Source organism: Lithobates pipiens, unplaced genomic scaffold, assembly GCF_037356315.1.
Source record: "Lithobates pipiens isolate NorthernLeopardFrog02 unplaced genomic scaffold, aLitPip1_a1.2 Scaffold_13, whole genome shotgun sequence".
Classification (NCBI taxonomy): Eukaryota; Metazoa; Chordata; class Amphibia; order Anura; family Ranidae; genus Lithobates; species Lithobates pipiens.
In genome coordinates, this window is record NW_027507718.1 from 459,226,092 (window position 1) to 459,248,645 (window position 22,554).

Consider the following 22,554-nt stretch of genomic DNA (forward strand, 5'->3'; position numbering starts at 1 on the left):
TTTCACATACTATTGCCAGAAATGCAGCCACCATTTCCAGGATTTCACATACTATTGCCAGGAATGCAGCCACCATTGCCAGGATTTCACATACTATTGCCAGGAATGCAGCCACCATTAGCCAGGATTTCACATACTATTGCCAGAAATGCAGCCACCATTAGCCAGGATTGCACTCACTATTGCCAGGAATGCAGCCACCATTGCCAGGATTTCACATACTATTGCCAGGAATGCACCCACCATTGCCAGGATTTCACATACTATTGCCAGGAATGCAGCCACCATTGCCAGGATTTCACTCACTATTGCCAGGAATGCAGCCACCATTGCCAGGATTTCACATACTATTGCCAGGATTTCACATACTATTGCCAGGAATGCAGCCACCATTGCCAGGATTTCACTCACTATTGCCATGAATGCAGCCACCATTGCCAGGATTTCACATACTATTGCCAGAAATGCAGCCACCATTGCCAGGATTTCACTCACTATTGCCAGGAATGCAGCCACCATTGCCAGGATTTCACTCACTATTGCCAAGAATGCAGCCACCATTGCCAGGATTTCACATACTATTGCCAAGAATGCAGCCACCATTGCCAGGATTTCACTTACTATTGCCAGGAATGCACCCACCATTGCCAGGATTTCACATACTATTGCCAGGAATGCAGCCACCATTGCCAGGATTTCACTCACTATTGCCAGGAATGCAGCCACCATTGCCAGGATTTCACATACTATTGCCAGGATTTCACATACTATTGCCAGGAATGCAGCCACCATTGCCAGGATTTCACTCACTATTGCCATGAATGCAGCCACCATTGCCAGGATTTCACATACTATTGCCAGAAATGCAGCCACCATTGCCAGGATTTCACTCACTATTGCCAGGAATGCAGCCACCATTGCCAGGATTTCACTCACTATTGCCATGAATGCAGCCACCATTGCCAGGATTTCACATACTATTGCCAGAAATGCAGCCACCATTGCCAGGATTTCACTCACTATTGCCAGGAATGTAGCCACCATTGCCAGGATTTCACATACTATTGCCAGGAATGCAGCCACCATTAGCCAGGATTTCACATACTATTGCCAGGAATGCACCCACCATTGCCAGGATTTCACTTACTATTGCCAGGAATGCAGCCACCATTGCCAGGATTTCACTCACTATTAGCCAGGAATGTACTTACCATTGCCATCAGTGCAGCCTTGGAGGGGACATGGAGGGGGCTGGACGAGCGCCAAAGAACAGGAGAATCTCCTGTTTTTACAGCGGCCTCTTTAAGAGAAAGTCCCGCCTCCTTTGATGGACAGAACAGTCGTCCAATGGCGGAGATGGGACTTCCTATTACAGAGGCTGCAGTGTAAACAGGAAATACTCCTGTGTGCACAGCGCTCGTACAGTCTCCTATCTCCAATGCAGCCAGACTATATATCTTTTGTGACCCCGGCGCTGGGAGATTTTCGGGGGCCACAAAAGATATATATGTTTAGATTATCAGGCGGGCCGTTCAAAACCGGGCCGCGATTGGCCCGCGGGACGGACTTTGGACATGCCTGAAATAAATAATTAACTTCTTTTAACAAATTGTAAATAATACTGCATCCGTTCCTACCAAACCTTATTGGCATAATATTCCCTGATGAGGATTGATGAAAGTAGGACAATTATGTCACAGGGCGCTGGTTGTTGGGTGAATGATTATGACACTTCCCCAGAATAACCAGAGCTTCTTATTAATAAGTATTGTAAAGTGATGACTGCGGTCTTATAATTCATTCACGTAGTAGATTCTGCAGTCTAATAGTTCATTCACGTAGCAAGGGAAACATCTCCAATTAATAAATGACATCATTAAGTGCTGGGGTGCAGAAGATGGATGGTAGATGGGCTTTGTTGCTGCCCGGTGGTTTGTCACACGTGGCCGATTTAATTCTGCTTTCACATTTATCGCATTTTCAGTGAAGCGGTAGCTCTGAGCTGTCAGATTTCATTGTTGCTTTTTTTGTAGCCTTTCAGTACTAACGAATGTAGATTTGATAAATCTTATTCAGTAAGGAAACATGCAATAACCCATAGCAATCAATACCAATGTTGTTGCTATGGGTACTGTAATTTCCCCGTCTATAATATATATAATATATTCATTTTTTTTCTTTTTTTTTTTTTTACAAATATTCATAAAATTTTAGGTAATCCTAAATTACAGGAAATACATCTTTATAGCTTATAAAGGGCCGAAAATACAATATCAATGTGTTCTTAGCTGGAGGTATTTTCACACAGCCACCAATCAGAATGACACTTATAGGGCAGTTCTGATGCTGATTGGTGGCTGAGGAGACGTAACCCAAGTTCTTAGTAAAACATATCGATACAGATGGTCCAAAGATGCATAGTTCTCAATATATTTAATCCCAGCTGACCTTACAAGCTCAACAATTTGGACTTTAACGTGGATTATAAAAAGGGTTACAGAACATGCCATGGCTATAAAAAAAGAAAAAAAAAAAAAGAACAGCTAAAGTCACTAACCTGGAAAATAAACTAATCATATAATAAAAAGTACATAGACCAGGTTACCTGAAAGTGGTATTAAACTCAAAAGCAAACATTTCATTATATTGCAATTTACCAATTTTTAGATGTAATGGCTGCATTAGTCTTCTATTTTAGGCTTTCTTTCCCTTATATTCGCTTGATGCTCTGCCCAGTTAGTCTGTTGTTTTTCAAAAGAACGAGCTTTCTTGCAGATGTAGTAGTTAGAAGGTTTGGAAAACCCATTTACCACTGACAAGGGTGCTTACAATGCTTAGCTTTTATTTATTTATGTAAAGCCTTTATCACAAAAGGAAGGAAACTGCTTATATAGTGTAAGCTGGAGTTCAACGTCAGTTTGTTTGTGCATCTAAATCTGCTAGTGCATCTAACAGTCCCCTCGTTATTTAACTTCTTCATGTCTGACCTATTGTAAAATGACGGCTGTTATCCTGGGAGGACGTCATGTGATGTCTTCCCGGGCCTGTGCCTCGCGTGCCTCGCGTGTGCCCTATGGGCCATGCTTTGGGCAGATCTGTCACCTGCCTGTATCCACCAGACACAGTCAATGACAGATCAGGCCCACTGTCGATACCGTGTGATCATCCATTGGGTACTATTGTGATGAGCTCTGTGATTGGTCACAGTGATCACATGGTAAAGACAGGGCCAATCACAGCCCATCTGTACCATGTAATTAGCTGTGGCCAATCACAGAGCTCATCACAATAGTAAACGCTGAATGAATAGTTTTCATTTAAAAAAAAAAGGTTTCTTGCAACAGTTTCAGTTATAAGCAATCATAGTGTGTACTACCCCTGAGTAGTTGCTCTGTTCACTGTATGTAAAATAAAAAAGTAAAAAAAAAGTAATAAAAAAAAGATTTAAAAAAAAATTACAATTTTCTTTTCTTTTTTTTTTTTAAACACATACTCTCACCAGTCAGTGTCCTTGATCACCTCCACACCAGTAATATGATGACGCTGTACTGCACTGGTGATACTATTTAAAATAAAATGTAAAAATTGTGGGGAAAAAAAACACTTTTTTTTTTAAATTTCTTTATTATTCTAAATATTGTGACAAAAAAAATACAACTTTAAAAAACTCGCCATGCCTCTCACTAAATACCTTGGACTGTGTACTTTCCTACAGACTAAATCATATACACTGATTTGGGTTATTTTCACCAATGAAATGTAGCAGAATACATTTTGGCCTAAAGTTATGAAGAAAGATTATTTATTTGCAAATGTTCTAACAGAAACAAAGAAAACTTGTTTTTTTATGAATTTCTGGTCTTTTACCTTGATTTAGCAAAAATTTTTAAAAAACAGTTGTAATTAAATACTACCGAAAGAAAGCTCTATTTTTGGGAAAAAAAATTATAACAATTTTAAATGGGTACAGTGTTGCATGACCGCTCAATTATCATTCAAAGTGTGACAGAGGTGAAAGCCGAAAATTGGCCTGGGCAGGAAAGGGTTGTCTTGTATTGTAGTGGTTAATGTAAAAAATAGGAGCAAACACTATAGGTGCTTTGGTTCATGTTAATGTCAGTGTTAGAATTTTTGCTAGTGTGCTCTTTGCCTAAGGCCCCTTTCACACGGGGCTGTCGATTTTGACGAACTCCGCTTGCTCAGCAGGGATCGATCCGTTGATCTTCGCTGAGCAGGCGGATGAAAGGTCCATCTCCGCTCACTGTGCAGAGTTGGTCCTGTGAAAGCCCCGCTCTCCTCTATGGGAGAGTGGATGAAAATGGATCCACCTGTCCATTTTCATCCGTTCTGCCTGACAGATGGGGAAAAAAGGGTTTCCATTCGTCTGGACTTGGTGGATCGGATAGCGCCGGATGTCAGCGGACATGTCACAGCTGACATCCGCCACTCCATAGAGGTGCATGGAGCATACGATCGGGTCGGCCTGAAAAATTGACAGGCGGACCTAATCAGACAGCATGTATGAAAGGGCCCTAAGTCATGCTTGTTTCCATCCCCTTCCACCTTCTAAGCTTCCACCCCCTTCCACCTTCTAAGTTTCCATCCCCTGCCACCTTCTAAGCTTCCATCCCCTTCCACCTTCTAAGTTTGCATCCCCTGCCACCTTCTAAGTTTGCATCCCCTGCCACCTTCTAAGTTTGCATCCCCTGCCACCTTCTAAGTTTGCATCCCCTGCCACCTTCTAAGTTTGCATCCCCTGCCACCTTCTAAGTTTGCATCCCCTGCCACCTTCTAAGTTTGCATCCCCTGCCACCTTCTAAGTTTGCATCCCCTGCCACCTTCTAAGTTTGCATCCCCTGCCACCTTCTAAGTTTGCATCCCCTTCCACCTTCTAAGTTTGCATCCCCTGCCACCTTCTAAGTTTGCATCCCCTGCCACCTTCTAAGTTTGCATCCCCTGCCACCTTCTAAGTTTGCATCCCCTGCCACCTTCTAAGTTTGCATCCCCTGCCACCTTCTAAGTTTGCATCCCCTGCCACCTTCTAAGTTTGCATCCCCTGCCACCTTCTAAGTTTGCATCCCCTGCCACCTTCTAAGTTTGCATCCCCTGCCACCTTCTAAGTTTGCATCCCCTGCCACCTTCTAAGTTTGCATCCCCTTCCACCTTCTAAGCTTCCACCCCCTTCCACCTTCTAAGCTTCCACCCCCTTCCACCTTCTAAGCTTCCACCCCCTTCCACCTTCTAAGCTTCCATCCCCTTCCACCTTCTAAGCTTCCATCCCCTTCCACCTTCTAAGCTTCCATCCCCTTCCACCTTCTAAGCTTCCATCCCCTTCCACCTTCTAAGCTTCCATCCCCTGCCACCTTCTAAGCTTCCATCCCCTGCCACCTTCTAAGCTTCCATCCCCTGCCACCTTCTAAGCTTCCATCCCCTGCCACCTTCTAAGCTTCCATCCCCTGCCACCTTCTAAGTTTGCATCCCCTGCCACCTTCTAAGTTTGCATCCCCTGACACCTTCTAAGTTTGCATCCCCTGACACCTTCTAAGTTTGCATCCCCTGCCACCTTCTAAGTTTGCATCCCCTGCCACCTTCTAAGTTTGCATCCCCTGCCACCTTCTAAGTTTGCATCCCCTGCCACCTTCTAAGTTTGCATCCCCTGCCACCTTCTAAGTTTCCATCCCCTTCCACCTTCTAAGCTTCCATCCCCTTCCACCTTCTAAGCTTCCATCCCCTTCCACCTTCTAAGCTTCCATCCCCTTCCACCTTCTAAGCTTCCATCCCCTTCCACCTTCTAAGCTTCCATCCCCTGCCACCTTCTAAGCTTCCATCCCCTGCCACCTTCTAAGCTTCCATCCCCTGCCACCTTCTAAGTTTCCATCCCCTTCCATCCCCTTCCACCTTCTAAGCTTCCATCCCCTTCCACCTTCTAAGCTTCCATCCCCTTCCACCTTCTAAGCTTCCATCCCCTTCCACCTTCTAAGCTTCCATCCCCTTCCACCTTCTAAATTTGCATCCCCTGCCACCTTCTAAGTTTGCATCCCCTGCCACCTTCTAAGTTTGCATGTTAGTCATTTGATGGGTAACCTGGTTGAACAAAGGGATACTCAGGAGGATGGAGGGGTGGAGCCAAGAACAACTTTTTTCAGGAAATTCAAGTGTCACAAGGATATGTGTACTGCTCAGGGTGAGTGTCTTACCACAGGCAATCTCAACTCTCTACATTCTTTGAACCCTTAAAACAGCATGTTTGGAGGAGAGATCAAACACTCAGGAACCTCTCAGAAAACCGTACAAGGGAGGTCTTGAAAGCTTCATGTAAAATCTGCAGCCTAGTACATTTTATATAAACTTTAAAACTCTTGGTGAATCCAAAAAGCCTTAAAATATACTCGATGTCTTATATTATGCTATAAAGAATCAACTATTTCCATATAGTGTGGATGGCTCTGTTCAGTTAATGATGTTCTCATTCTTGTTTCTTTTAGCTGTGATGTTAAGTTGTGTCTGTACAGTCTGTGCCTACAAAGCTTGCCTCTTATTGATGCAGAACTAAGACGTGAACAATACACGGTGGGTACCAACCTTGAATGTCGCGTTCTGCTACCTGTGATGGGTTTTAGGGAGCTGAAACAGTAATGCTAGCCATTTTATGTCCAATTGTAGCTTCATTTATCACACATTTTGGAAGATGAGGGTGCAAGTATAAGATACGTTTTTACCAGACTCAACTCAGACACCCCCTTATATTCACTTAGATCAAGAACAATGAGCTATCTTCACCGGACACGATTCCACAAAACCCACTGCTCCACCTATCTTCCTCCACCGGGAGGGGGGGGAGAGATGGATAGCAAAATTTATATTTTATATTCATATTTATATTTATTATACAGGATTTATTTAGTGCTGACAGTTTACACAGCGCTTTACTACATAAGGGCAGACAGTACAAATACAATACAGTTAATTACCGTAGGAATCAGAGAGCCCCGCTCATTAGAGCTTACAATCTAAGAGATGGGGGAGTTTATCGAAACTGAAACAGACAAAATCTTCAGTAACTGTGCATAGCTACCAATCAGCTTGCATCTTAAGCTTGTTCAGTTAACCTCTCAAGGTCCGCCCTATAGCAGTTTTACTGCTACAGGGTGGCACCTGTGTGCCAGATTACATATACAATTATGATCCAGCTCTTCCAGGTGGCGGGCGCGAATGCGCTCCACCACCGGCTCACTCCTGCTCTGATTATACACAGCGGGAGCTGATCAGCAGGTACTGTGGACTCGATGTCCGCCTGGCACGTGCTGATTGTTCGATACAGAGGCAGAACAGCAGTCTCCTTATGTAAACAAGGCAGATCGCTGTTCTTTTAGGAGGGAAGGCATGAGTCCGGTGTTCTTTCCCTAGTCAAAGCGCCTCCCCCACAGTTAGGAAACACTGGCTACGCACACAGTTAACCCTTTGATCTCCCCTGATGTTAACCCCTTCCCAGTCATTGGTACAGTGATAGTGCATATTTTTTAGCACTGATCACTATATTAGTCTCACTGGTCCCCAAAATCGCAGTCCCTCTAAGTCACTGATCACTGCCATTACTAAAAAAAAAAAAATCCCATAGTTTGTAGAAGCTATAACTTTTACAATATACGCTTATTGAGAATTTTTTTTTTTTTACCAAAAACATAGCAGCATACATATTGGCTTACATTGATGAAGAAATTAGATTTTCTTCAAATTTTATTATTGAGTAGGTTTTATAGCAGAAAGTAAAAAAAAATGATTTTATTTTTCTTCAAAATTGTCAGTCTTTTTTTTTTGTTTATAGCTCAAAAAATAAAAACCAAAGAGGTGATCAAATACCACCAAAAGAAAGCTCTGTTTGTGTGAAAAAAAGACATTCATTTTATTTGGGTACAGTGTCGCACAACCGCGGCAAGTTAGTTCAAATAATGCAGTGCTGTATCGCAAAAAATGGCCTGGTCACGAAGGCCAGTATATCTTCCGGAGGTCAAGTGGTTAAAGCAGAACTAAACCTTCCAATCCTTTACAGCCAAGGAAGCAGCCATCTTAGCCTCTGCCATGGTTTTGCACATGTGATCGGTTATGATACAAGCCATTTGATGGCTTGATTGTTTGATTGGGAACACCAGCAACTGTGACAGTTATCTTTCATGGCATGCCTTGAATGTTACTGTTTTGGGAATTTGTTAAATCAGTGGGTTTAGTTCTGCTAAAAGCAGAACTTCAGTCATTTTTTCATCTTTCCATCTATTAAATCTTCTGTCCTTGTTGTTTTAACTTTGGATAGTAAAACCTTTTTCTCTGCCAGTAAATACCTTATGCAATCCACTTCCTGTTTGTCTGGTAAAAAGCGTAGGCTTATGACATCATGCACAGCTCTCTCACTCTCGTGAGAGTTTGCCAGGAAGAGAGGGGGGATGAGCAATAAGAGGGCCAATGGGAGCTGCAGATCTGGATGTGGGCCTCTGTATGTCTGTGTAAATCCAGGAAGTGAACAGGCAGCAGCTTCAGCTGCCCACATTTAAAATGATTGCAGCCAGACTCAGTGGAGGGAGATTTCTGCAGCATATTTGGCAAGTACAGAATCACAGTATATATAAAATAATATGAAAAGTGGTTGGATGGAAGCTTCAGAAAGGCAAAGATGGTTTTTATTACAAATTATGGGAGCAGACAGCAGTTCCTCTTTAAGGTTTGAAAATGAATAAGGTAGCGGTGTCCTTCACTGGAAATACCTGGCCTCGGTCATTTAGAAGGGTGTCCAAATACTAGGTGTGGCCTTTTGACCCTATATAGTATATACTTGGGGAGGTCACTAATGACCATGGTGTGTTCTGAATACAGTCATCAATCTGTCTATGTTATAAGTGGTCTGCCTTTACAGAATGTGCCCATCATATTTCTCCTTCATTTGATGTAAAATGGGGTTTTATTAATTTATTTGTTTTTGGTGTAAAGGTCACCACACATCCATGAGGTGACGAATAAAATGGCTCTGCTGTGACTCTCACACCTTGCATTTACTATAACATTGATTTTTCCTCTTCATAATCCTGTGTTCTAGATGTTTGTTCAGATTCTTCGCATCAGCCTGACTGACCTACTGCTGGAGAAGAAGATTGATAGAGACCTGTACACGCACATCCTTTCATCAAAAGAGGCTGTAAGACTTCATTTTCCTCTCTCCCTTCTTAGAAAGTATGTTATGCTGAACATTGATTAAAGGAGAGCTTCAGGCTAGCGTACTAAATCAAGATGAATTAACAACAGCCCAAATACAAATTCCCTAATATACATGATTTGTCTTACTTTGTGTGTTTTCTTGTTATTCCGTGTTGAATAATGTATGCGTTTTTCTATACTGAATAGTGTGTAGTGTATTTGTTCTTGACTTTCAGGAACTTTGATTGACAGACACTCCCACCATTAGCTGTCCCTGAATATTATTATTATTATTATTATTATTATTATTATTATTATTATACAGATTTTATATAGCGCCAACAGTTTGCACAGAGCTTAACAAAATGAAGGCAAACATTACAGTTACATTACAATTTGGTACAAGAGCAATCAGAGAGCCCTGCTCGCTAGAGCTTACAATCTCGGAGGGAGGGTCAATTGATACAAAAGGTAATCGCTGTGGGGGTGAGCTAATACAGTGTATTAGTTAAAAGCAGGATATTCTTCTTTAAAGAGAAGGGTTTTCAGGGATCGCCTAAAGATGGATAGATTAGGGGACAGTCGGACAGATTGGGGTATGGAGTTCCAAAGGATGGGAGAAGCTCTGGAGAAATCCTGTAGGCGAACATGGGAGGAGGTGACAAGGGTGCTAGAGAACAGGAGGTCTTAGGAGGACTGAAGAGAGCAGCTTGGTTGGTATTTTGAGACTACATTAGTGAAGTAGCTGGGGACAGAGTTGTGGACGGCTTTGTATATTATTGTTAGTACTTTGAATTTTATTAGTTGGGTGAGTGGAAGCCAGTGCAGGGATTGGCAGAGAGGGGTGAAGGATGCTGAATGGTTGGTAAGATGGATGAGTCTTGTAGCAGCATTCGTTATGGACTGAAGGGGGGGTAGTGTATATAAGGGTAGTCCAATGAGGAGTGAGTTGCAGTAGTTGAGGCGAGAGAGGACCAGGGAGCGAATTAGAAGCTTGGTGGTGTCATTCTTTAAAAAGGGACGTGTTCTAGAGATGTTGTGGATGCTAAGCCGGCATGATTTGGACAGGGATTGGATGTGGGCCTGAAAGGACAGTTCAGAGTTGTAAATGTAAGAGTCGTTTGTAAATTTTAGGAGGGCAGTTTCTGTGGAGTGCTGTGGACGAAATCCAGACTGAAGTGGATCAAGGTTATTCTCAATGAGATGGTCGCTCAGTCAGTTGTAGACTAAACGTTCAAGGAGTTTGGAGGAAAAAGGGAGTAAGGAGATGGGTCTTAGGTTGTTAAGATTGGTGGTGTCCAGTGAGGCCCTTTTTGGTATGGGAGTGACTAGTGCATGTTTCAGAAGGTTTGGGAAGTAGAGAGGGAGAGGTAGAAGACATGAGTTAGAGTGTAGGATAGATTCCGAGGGTGACTGTAGTAATCGAGAAGGGACGGGGTCCAGCGGGCAGGAGGTTAGGTGGGCATTAGAAAAAAGTTTGACTTCCTCTGTAGTAGTTGGGTTAAACAAGATTTTTGATTGTACAGGAGGACAAAGAGTGTAAAGTAAGGGAGACAACTGTAGAGTGGAGGAGATCTGGAGACAAACTGTCTCAGTCTTATTTTTGAAGTGATTAGCAATCTCCTGGGCATTGAGTACGTTAGTGGGTGGAGGTAATGGTGGATAAAGTAGAGCATTAAAGGTAGAAAAGAGTTGACGGGGACTGCGTGAGAGGGTGTTAATGAGTTAGAAAGTAAGTCTGTTTGGCAGTGTGGTGACATGGTATTTTTGTAGGGCAGATTTATATTGGCTGAAATTTTGCTGTGACTTTGTCTTACGCCACAGATGCTCAAGAGCACGGCTCTGTCTTTTGAGGCTTTTGGTTATGTCTGTCTGCCAGGGTTGTAGCGGTCAGGCCTGATTCTGTACATGGCGAGGGGGGCCAAAGTATGCAGGGTGGATGACAGTGAACTGTTGCAGATAGAAGTGGCCAGGTTGGGGCAGGACAAGGATGAGAAGGGTTAAGATGTCGAAGGTTTCTACGGGTAATTGTTTGGTAGTTGGAAGGCAAAGAGGAGGAAGACAAGGAGAGAGTGAAACTAATAAGGTGGCGATCAGAGAGAGAAAAAGGAATATTGGAGAGGAGAATATGAGGTCAAGGCAGTTGCCAAAAGTTGAAGCATTTGACCATTGTTTCAGGTCAAGAGGAGGTTAGGGTCAGAAATTTAGAAGTAGCGGGAGTGTTAAGATTAACAGGGATGTTGAAGTCACCAAGAATGATTGTTGGGATTTTCGAAGCGAGAAAGTAAGGTAGCCAGGCAGAAAAGTCATCAAGGAAGCTTGATACCATTCCAGGAGGCTGATAGATCACAGCAATTCTCAACAAAACTGGAGAAAATAGATTAATACGGTGAGCTTCAAATGAGGAGAGGGACAGAGGTGGGTGGATGAAGAACCTGAAAAAAAGTGCTTTGAGAGGATAGGAGGATTCCAACATCACCTCCTATCCATCCACTAGGCCTGGGAGAGTGAGTCCACAGGAGGCCACCACCATGGGAGAGGGCAGCAGGAGAAGGAAAGTCAGATTCTTGAAGCCATGTAATTGCAAGTAGGTTGAAGGAGTTTGTGATAAATAGGTCATGAATGGTGGTAAGTTTGTTGCAAACCGGGCGGGCTTTCCAAAGGGCACAGAGAAAGGGAAGGCTGGTTCTAGACAGAAGAGGAATATAAATTAGATTGTGTAGTGAATATCTTGCTTGTACCATAGTTAAAAGAGAAGTATGGGGTACAGATATTTTTCAGAATCATACTTGCCTAGATGGATGCAACATCGGTCCCTCGCCGCCTCTAACACTGAGAACCGAGCGATCTAACATTGCAGATCGCTCGGTTCTCACACTTCCCCTAGCAGAGAGCTGAAGACTGTCAGAGCTCTCTGCTCTGCCCCTCACTCACTGGAGCACTGGGCTGTGAAGGGGGCGGGAACAGCCCGGCTCAGGCTCTCAGTAGCTCACTGAGCCGGGTGCTGGTCCTGGCATGTTGGCGGATGCTGACCCCCAGTGTCGTGATCTTGCTCGAGCCTGGACCGGCTCTGTGACGTCAGCAGACAGCGGACTTTGCTTAGGCTGAGATATGATCGGTAAGCTGCAGGCAGGAGAAAGCTTTTTCTAAATCTCCTCTTTTCAAGTGATCAGACTTTAACACTTCAATGTAAAAACAAGATCACTGGCTGCCGTAGGGAAAAAATCTGTGTAAGACTTCTAGAACACAGCCAAGAAATGCACAGGCACCAGGAGTTACATAATTGTGTCATCTTTGAGCCAGCGTCCCAGTCCAGGAAGTAGATGCTGACCCTGTATAGTCCTTCAACAAAGATGGGCCCACCCTTCTAGGGAGAAAACTAGATTACCATATTTTTAGAGGGAATACATTTGATCTTGGTCATAAATACCTGGAAGTGGTATACCAACACTTCATTTAGCATGCATGTACTTACAGTGTCATGAAATTTTTTTTTGATGCTAGGTAAATGTTATAAACCAATCAAAATGAATTTGCTCACCTAATAGTTTAGCCTGAAACAGTAGGCTTTGCTGATATATTGCAGGACTGCGCTCAATCTTTTGTAGAAGCTCTAACTGTATAGTTATACTAAATATAGGTAAGCATGCATCTGTTGTATTTTTGCATCAGGAGCTGGAGCAGCTGGAACAGACATACCGCTCTAGAATGGCTTCCAGCAAGGAGACTCGAGGACAGGGCTCTGAATTTCAGACTATGGAGGACATTGAAAGAAGGGAGAGAGAATACTCTGACCACCTCATTCAAAATGTATGTACAAGGTTGGTTGTAATGACCCCCATCAAGGTATGTACTAAATATGATGGCACAAAGATTCGCTATGTGCGGCTGTTTTCAGTGACAAGTTTACAGCTTGTACGAGGGTTGTTCCAAAAGTAATACAAAAGTGAGCATACATTTTTCATTTATTTTTATATTCATTTACCTACCGGAAATCCTCTCTCATTTCCAGTCCGCTTTTCCATAGAGGAGATCTCATACTTGGGCTGGAGGCCTTCCAAGTCCATCACACTAAAATGAGGAATCCCACAACAGAGGAGCCACCTGGCCAACGTGTCTATATCCAGGATCATTAAAATGGCCACAGTGGACGAAGAAGAGAAATTCTTTTGCCCTGTTTGTGAAACCCCCTCCCTCCAATCTGCACCCTTGCTGCTTATGTAGCCATACATTGTACTTTGCTAAGTTCATTTACTACAACTGAATTAAAAAAAATATTTATTTTATTAATTTACATAGGGTGTTCAAATTTCACATGTTAATAAAGTACCTCTTCCTCTGTAGTAACACCTCTTTTCCTTTTATATTGCAAATAAATAACGATTTTCAAACAGAAGCAACATACCGTCATTGAGTTATTGACCAAGGAGGGGTGCTGGCTGTCCGAAATCCACAGACGGCTGCAGAATGTTTACAGAAAGAACACCATTGACAAGAGCAATGTCGTGTCAATGATGTCATCTCCATAACCATACTGTAGCTTTTAGTAGACAGCCTGCTCGTCAAGAACTCAGTGACGGTATTTTTCTTCTGCTTGGACTTCATTATTTACCTGCGGTGAAAAAGAAAAAGCAGAAGAGTTACCATAGAGGAAGAATTACTCTACCAACATGTGAAATTGGAATGACCTATGTAAATGAATAAAAAATGTACGCCCTCACATCTACTGGAGCTGCCCTTTTAATAGCTCTATTTTGGCGCTCAATACAACTGCTACTGGCCCGCCTCTTTAAAATGCTGATACCCATGACACCGAAATTCTTTTTGCTGGGGTTCTCTCAATTGAAAATAGCCAAACCCCATAAGAAATTACTTTACACATTCTCAGGGCTGCACTATGCCTCATTGCCCTTAACTGGAAGGAACGCTCATCACCCTCCCTGGAAGCCCTTTATGCTAGGGTTAAGGATGTTGAGCTTATTTATGGAGAAAATGACCGCTAGGATACGGGACAGACTAGAGGACCACAATAAGTTCTGGGAGCTGCGGCATCTCCGGGAGGATCCACCCTGAGCCAGTGACGGAGCCAAAGCGATAACCCTCTACTTTCCTTCCTTTCTTCCCCCTCACTCTCTTTATTTTCCCTTTTTTCCCTTTCTCATTCTTGTTACTCTCCATGCAATATTTTGTATGAAACCAGACCTAATGTATTGTTTAATACTGTTCTAAAGGAACATTATCACTGAAGAATTCTCACATCCACTCTACTGCTGGTAAATGGTGCTGTCTCTCCACCCTGACCGATTCTTCATAATGCGGTAGGGTGTTTGTTGCAAAGACATGTTTGGTATCCCCATGTGGAAAGGGTGATGGATACACAGATTTCTGCAATGAAAAATTATTTTTTGAGCTTTCAAAAGATGGAAAGGGAGCAAGTGTGGAAAAGGGAGCAAGTATTTTAAATACCAGTGGCCACCCAAATCGCAATGTCCTTGAGAGTTCCTCTGTGACGCAGCAGTGTCAGGCCATGTGACTCATTTTGGGGGCAGGTATTCCTATCTATGATAACAACGCACTAGTAATGCATGCTGATTCCCCACATTTATTTCCTCCTTTTAGGTTGAAAATATGTAATAAATTCACCAACCAAACTATTCAAATCTAATTCTAAGTAATCAGATTTCCTATTCCATGGTCAAATGATTGCCTGAAGTTTAGCTTTAATGTAAAATCTAAATTCCAGGCTGAAGCCACCTTACAACCGCTGCAGCAGATGGACAGACCCTATGAGCTGCGGAGAACTCGCAAATGCAGTCTTTGACAGATATGCTCAAAAAATTGGCACCCCTACATTTCTGTCAGATAATGCACCATTTCACCCAGAAAAATGTTACAAGTACAATTTTTTTTTAGGCATTGTCATGTTTATTTCTTTTGTTTGTATCGGTATGACACAAAAAAAGTGAAGAAACAAAAAGCCAAATCTGTCTCCTTTCACACAAAACTCCAAAAACAGACTGGACAAAATTATTGGCGCCTTCTCAAAATTGTCAGAAATAATTGCATTCCAGGTTTGTGATGCTCCTGTAATTTAACTCACCTGTATCAATTAACATGCGCTGACAATATAGAAATCGCACCAGCAACCAGTTAAAATGGTGAAAAAAAATGACTCAGCCTGTTGTGTTTCTCTGTGTGCCAGACAAGGCATGGAGAGGAAACAGAGCGGCAAAGAATTGCCTGAGGCTTTGAGAACAAAAATTGTGGAAAAGCATGGGCAATCTCAAGGTTACAAGTCCCCCTCCAAAGATCTTGATGTTCCTGTGTCCACTGTGCACAACATTGTCAAGAAGTTTACATCCCATGGCACCGTACTTAATCTCCCTGGATGTGGATGAAAGAGAAAAATTGATCAAATATTGCAATCAAGGATTGTTCAAATGGTGGATAAAGAATCTCGATCAACTTTGAGACAAATTCAAGCTGATCTTCAGGCACAGGGTACCACTGTGTCAGCTTGCACTATGTCGCCATCTGAATAAAAAGGAACGCTATGGTAGGAGACCCAGGAGGACCCCCACTGCACACACAGAAACCTAAAAAAAGCGTTTACCAAAACTTACCTGAGGAAGCCAAAATCTTTTTGGGAGAATGTGCTGTGGACAGATGAAACAAAATTACAGCTTTTTGATAAAGCCCATCATTCTATTTTCAGAAAAAATAAATGAGGTCTTTAAAGAAAATAATACAGTCCCTACAGTCAAACATGGTGAAGGTTCACTGATGTTTTGGGGTTGCTTCAGGCACTGAATGTCTTGACCATGTGCATGGCATTATGAAATCTGAAGACTACCAAAGAATTCTGGGGTGCAATTTAGGGCCCAGTGTCAGAAAGTTGGGTCTCAGTCAGAGGTCATGGGTCTTGCAGCAGGACAATGACCCAAAGCACACGTCAAAAAGCACCCAGAAATGGTTTAAGACAAAGCGCTGGAGAATACTGAACTAAATCCCATAGATCACCTGTGGAGAGATCTCAAAACAGCAGTAGAGCGGGAGAATTATCATTTTATCTCTATATGGAGTTGATCCCCTTTTTAATGCATGTAAATATTCTGCTTGCTTTGTTAGCAGCAGCCTGGCATTGCATGCTATTGCTGAGCCTATCATCTACTAGGATTTCCCCAGAGGTTCTCCCCCAGTGAGTAGATTGCATTACTATTTTTGACACCCAAATGCATTATTTTACATTTTTCTACATTAAACCTCATTTTTCATGTAGCTGCCCACCCCATTAATTTGTTCAGATCTTTTTGCAAGGTTTCCACATCCTGCGGAGAAGTTATTGCCCTGTTTAGCTTAGTATTGTCCCAAAAACAGAGATTGAACTGTTTACCCCATCCTCCAGGTTGTTTATGAACAAATTAAATAGGATTGGTCCCAGCACAGAACCCTGGGGGACCCCACTACCCACCCCTGACCATTCCGAGTACTCCCCATTTATCACCACCCTCTGAACTCGCCCTTGTAGCCAGTTCAATCCATGTACTCGCCCTATGGTCCATGCCAACGGACCTTATTTTGTACAGTAAATGTTTATGGAGAACTGTGTCAAATGCTTGACACCACGTATACAGGCCTTCCTTTACATTATGTACAATGGTATATTATCTGACGGAAATGTAGGAGTGCCAATGTTTTTGGCCATGACTGTATAAGAAATTCCAGCTGTGCATCCATTCAAAACTGAATTTTGGTAGTCTGTGCTTAAAACTGATAATCATGAAGTCCTTTTTTTCTAATGTATTCTGCTACAGTTAGAAGGCTTCTGGAGGCAGATCGAGAGCACCCATCAGTTCCTTCATGAGAAAGTGAAGTGCTCATACGATGAAGCTGGAAGAATTATGATGAACCTGATATTAAAAATGATTGCAGTGGAGAGCATCCTGTGCGATTCTCAGGAGGAGCTGGCCATGGTAATTTTACCTTCCATACATTATATATCATTCTTTCCCCAAAGGGCATGTAAACTATTGAGTTTCCCTGCCACTGGTATAGTAAAATGCTTTTTGTCTTTTTTCAGCTTCTTACTGATTGTGGGGTTTTTCACTTATTCTCTTGTTATTACCTCCTCTTTTTCTTTTTTTTTTTTTTTTTAACATTTTATTTCAACTTCCACTTTCTGAAAGAACATAATGTAGGGCAGTGCGATGAATAGCATTCATTACCTCTCTCGTTGCCTTAAAAGCAATTTCATGCACAACATAAGTGATCTAATGGTATCTTGGAAAATGCGTGTGTGCTGCAATCAAAAAGTGTACTCTAGATACCCCTGAGTCATTTGATCTCAATAGATTGTCTATTCTTCAGCGGCTTCTCTGTGCTATTCTGGGTAAGCCTGCAGCATCACCCGAGAGTGACATGGGGACACCCTAGGGATATGTGATGGGCAGCCAAGAATATTTGTAGGCTAGGGTATCAGGAAATGTACAGACAGTTAAGTGTGTGAGGCCAAGATCTAAGTAGAAAGGACACTTCGAGATCCTCCAGTCATACAAGACTTTGAGTGTGGGGGAAAAAACACTGTTCCCTAAAGCTAGTCATACAGTGATTGTAATGCAGATGGTCCCTCCTGGGACAATTGTTTAACGTGTTACTAAAGGCTCATTTAAAAAAAAATGAAATAATAAACATGTCTATACTTACCTGGTCTGTGCAATGGTTTTGCACAGAGCAGCCCCGATCCTCTTCTGGGGTCCCCACCGGTGCTCCAGGCCCCTCCTCTCCGGCAGGTGCCCCCTACAAAAAGCTGCTTTCCACGGGCGCACCCATGCGTGCTCACGGAGGGTGGGGCAGAGTCCCGCTGTCTGTGTCAATAGCGGAACTCTCCCTCCCTATCTTGCATGTCACTGGATTGGATCGGGCTCAGGTAAGATGGGGGGGGGGGGGGGGAGGTTTGGACAATTTTCCATTGATCAGTGTCTACTGCCGCTAACCATTGTATTCTGACAGCAATTTGTGCTGCTTACACAATACAATGTCTTGCCAGGAAGGAGTAGGTGTTAGGTTGGGAGGGAATCTGTAATTCACCTCTTTTGTGTGGATGGAGAAATCTGTTTCTGCTGGCTGAACGAAACCAACCTAACCCTGTATGGCAAGCTTAACTCTTGTCCTCCAGTATGCCAAACAAGTCACATTTTGAGATTTTTCCTTCTGTGTGGTGATCCTACCAGTTCTTTAACTGACTGTACCAAAGGTGACAAAGCCCCTTTAGCTGCTTGCTAAATCGAAGGCGTGTAGTCACCCTAAGCTGTGCTGTGGATTAAAACTTGTATGTTATACAAAAGGACACTGGTATGAGTCTCAGTCCCGATTAGTACATACACCACAACTATCTATAGCCCATGGGACTTTTATCGAGTCACAACACCAAGGTCAAATATAAGAAAATGTATTACATGAAAAAATACATGCAGTATCTCACAAAAGTGAGTACACCCCTCACATTTTTGTAAATATTTTATTACCGTATATCTTTTCATGTGACAACAGTGAGAAAATTACACTTTGCTACAATGTAAGGTAGTGAATGTACAGTTTTTATAACAGTGAAAATTTGCTATCCCCTCAAAATAACTCAACACACAGCCATTAATGTCTAAACCACTGGCAACAAAAGTGAGTGCACCCCTAAGTTAAAATGTCCAAATTTGGCCCAATTAGCCATTTTCCCTCCCCGGTGTCATTTGACTTGTTAGTGTTACAAGGTCTCGATGTGAATGGGGAGCAGGTGTGTTAAATTTGGTGTTATCGCTCTCACTCTCTCATACTGGTCACTGAAAGTTCAACATGGCACCTCATGGCAAAGAACTCTGAGGATCTGAAACAAAAGAATTGTTGCTCTACATAAAGATGGCCTGGGCTATAAGAAGTTTGCCAAGGCCCTGAACTTGAGCTGCAGCATGGTGGCCAAGACCATACAGATGTTTAGCAGGACAGGTTCCACTCAGAACAGGCCTCGCCATGATCGACCAAAGAAGTTGAGTGCACGTCCTCGGCATCATATCCAGAAGTTGTCTTTGGGAAATAGACACGAGTGCTGCCAGCATTGCACAGAGGTTGAAGGGGTGGGGGTCAGCCTGTCAGTACTCAGACCATATGCCACACACTGCATCAAATTGATCTGCATGGCTGTTGTCCCAGGAGGAAGTCTCTTCTAAAGATGATGCAAAAGAGTTTGCTGAAGACAAGCAGACTAAGGACATTACTAGAACCATGTCCTGTGGTCTGATGAGACCAAGATAAACGTATTTGGTTCAGATGGTGTCAAGCGTGTGTGGCTGCAACCAGGTGAGGAGTACAAAGACAAGTGTGTCTTGCCTACAGTCAAACATGATGGTGGGAGTGTCAAGGTCTGGGGCTGCATGAGTGCTGCCAGCACTGGGGTGCTACAGTTCATTGAGGGAACCAAGAATGCCAACATGTACTGTGACATACTGAAGTAGAGCATGATCCCCTCCCTTCAGAGACTGGGCCGCAGGGCAGTATTCCAACATAATGACCCCAAACACACCTCCAAGATGACCACTACCTTGCTAAAGAAGCTGAGGGTAAAGGTGATGGACTGGCCAAGCATGTCTCCAGACCTAAACCCTTTTGAGCATCTGTGGGGCATCTTCAAACGGAAGGTTTAGGAGCGCAAGGTCTCAAACATCCACCAGCTTTGTGATATCATCATGGGGGAGTGGAAGAGGACTCCAGTGGCAACCTGTGAAGCTCTGGTGAACTCCATGTCCAGCGGGGTTAAGGCAGTGCTTAAAAAAATGGTGGCTACTCAAAATATTGACAATTTGGGCCCAATTTTGACATTTTTACTAAGGGGTGTACTCACTTTTGTTGCCAACGGTTTAGACATTAATGGCTGTGTGTTGAGTTATTTTGAGGGGACAGCAAATTTACACTGAAGAAATGACACTTTGCTACAATGTGAAGTAGTGAGTGTACAGCTTGTATAACAGTGTTGTCACATGAAAAGATATAATAAAATATTTACAAAAATGTGAGGCATGTATTCAATTTGGTGAGATACTGTATGTTATAAAACACATATTATTACAAATGTATACCAACAGTGAAAAAACATCATCATCTGCAGCTGGGAGTGGACAGTGCATGTGTGGCTCCAGCCTTGATCACAGATCTCCATTAGGTCATGTGTGATATGACGGTTTGGAATTTTTGTTTCGTCTTTTCATTGTGATCTGTTGGGATGCCTGGAGATCCACATTGTGGGCAGATGTTCTTTCCATCTTCCCTGCCTCTCTACAACTCCCGGGTAGAGTCCAATGTGCATCTGGGATAGCCCCCCCCCCCCCCCCCCCCGCCTGGCCTGTTACACATTTGGAAGTTTTAGTTATTGGATTTTAATTTTGAGTTAATTTATATTATTTAATCTATGCAAAGGCTTTTGAACAGATTTTATAATTATATATCCCTGTGTGCTTCTCTTGAGGAAGCAAGGTTTTAACTTGCAAAACGCGTAGAGAATTTAAGCACAGACCATCTTGATTGATGAACAGCATTGGCTCAGTTGTCATATGTTGTCAGGTCTTTTCAGACTTGAAGGTTTTTGTCTGCCTTTTGATGATGTTTTTTCACTGTTGGTATACATGTATAATAATATGTGTTTTATAATATATGTATTTTTTCATGTAATACAATTTCTTATAGTTTACCTTGGTGTTGAGACTCGATAAAAGTCCCATTGGCTATAGATAGTTGTGCTGTATAAAACCTGTATGTCCTGATTCACAACCAGAACATACAGCTTGTTTGCTTCAGCTTCAGTATCGCCCACAGACTTGGTGGTTAAAGAGGAAGTAAACCCTGATGGGTGTTACTTCCTCTTTGTTTCCCTGCAATGGTAAAGCATCGCATAGTAGCCCATTATGTGACACTTACCTGCTCACGATGTCCCCGTCCTTCTCGCTAGCAGCAAACATCCATTCTTCACCCCTCTTCCTTCCAGGGCCGTGAACTCCGGCTCTGTGACTAGCCAAAATCGCAATGACGTCACTCCCAGGCATGCGCACGGGATCCGCCTTTAACGGCATGACCCGAGCTAGAAACGGCACGGCGTACCCTTTCTAACTCCGGTGCATGAGCAGAAGAAATTGCCGTATGGCGATTTGCAAATATCTCCTAGACCATGCAGGTCTGCGAGATATTTCAAGCACCTACAGGTAAGCCTTAATCTAGGCTTTCAAATATATAAAGGTGCATACAAAAATAGTGTTAAAACTCCAAATAACTAATTAGTTGCACGTGGCGCTATTACCTGTGTACCTTTCAGTAGACGTGCCCTCACCTTCTCAGTGATCCTATCTCAGATCATAAATTGTGTGATCGATAACAAATTATACAAGTATTTATCACTCAGTGAATACCCAAATTTACATTTAGATTACATATACAGTGACAAATATAAATAAATGTGAATATAGTCCATCCACCAAACAATATTTGAAAATATCCAGATTACAGAAAGTCTTTCTATAAATGCATGAACAAAGTATCCAGTGTTCAGATTCCTTTTTACAAGTGACTCCTTCACCACACCATCCGTGATTTATGCTCCCCCCTTCGTGAAAACACTCACCGACTGCTAAGCCTTACACTCTCGTGTGAGGCTCAAGGGCTTTCAAGAAATCTCTCAAGATGGAATTCAGACCCCAGCACATCCGATTGGAACTTCTCCACTTACGCACTTCATTGTATATATATATATATACCTCAAGGAGAAATCACAGAGGGAGACCCCAATAGTGTAATACTGCAATCACTCTTTAATGTTTTAAAAAATCTCACTCCTTATGCACTCACATGAACTTAAAAAAGCAAAATCACTTCAAAAGAGTAAAAAGACTCGCTTCACAACTTCACTCCACAATACTATTCTGAATACGTAGGGGCATTGGTGGTCACGGCGGACTCATTAGATGCGGTACTGAATCGCTTAATCTCACCCCTTATGATTATCCCATGATTAAGTCTGATATGACGAAACATGTCGGGGGCGTGGCTATCTGGTGAATATTGAGCTGACATACACGGAGCTGGGAAGGAGGCACAGGACTAAGAGGACTGAATCATTTGACTTGAAGGCGCCCTTTTTCGAACAGACCTGCTGTGTGGGACCAGGCGGGACGCACGAGGAGGGGTGAGATTAAGCGATTCAGTACCGCATCTAATGAGTCCGCCGTGACCACCAATGCCCCTACGTATTCAGAATAGTATTGTGGAGTGAAGTTGTGAAGCGAGTCTTTTTACTCTTTTGAAGTGATTTTGCTTTTTTAAGTTCATGTGAGTGCATAA

The 22,554-nt window shown here is 42.8% G+C and overlaps 1 protein-coding gene across 1 annotated transcript in view; it reads left to right on the top strand.

Annotated features, from left to right (window-relative positions):
• Positions 1–22,554, top strand: part of EVC (EvC ciliary complex subunit 1) — a 161,923-nt gene that overhangs the window by 51,495 nt on the left and 87,874 nt on the right. The window contains exons 5-8 of the mRNA XM_077477800.1: positions 6,486–6,570; positions 9,086–9,184; positions 12,856–12,993; positions 16,998–17,156. Of these exons, the coding sequence (XP_077333926.1) occupies positions 6,486–6,570; positions 9,086–9,184; positions 12,856–12,993; positions 16,998–17,156 (481 nt within the window). The remainder of the gene's footprint in view (positions 1–6,485; positions 6,571–9,085; positions 9,185–12,855; positions 12,994–16,997; positions 17,157–22,554) is intronic.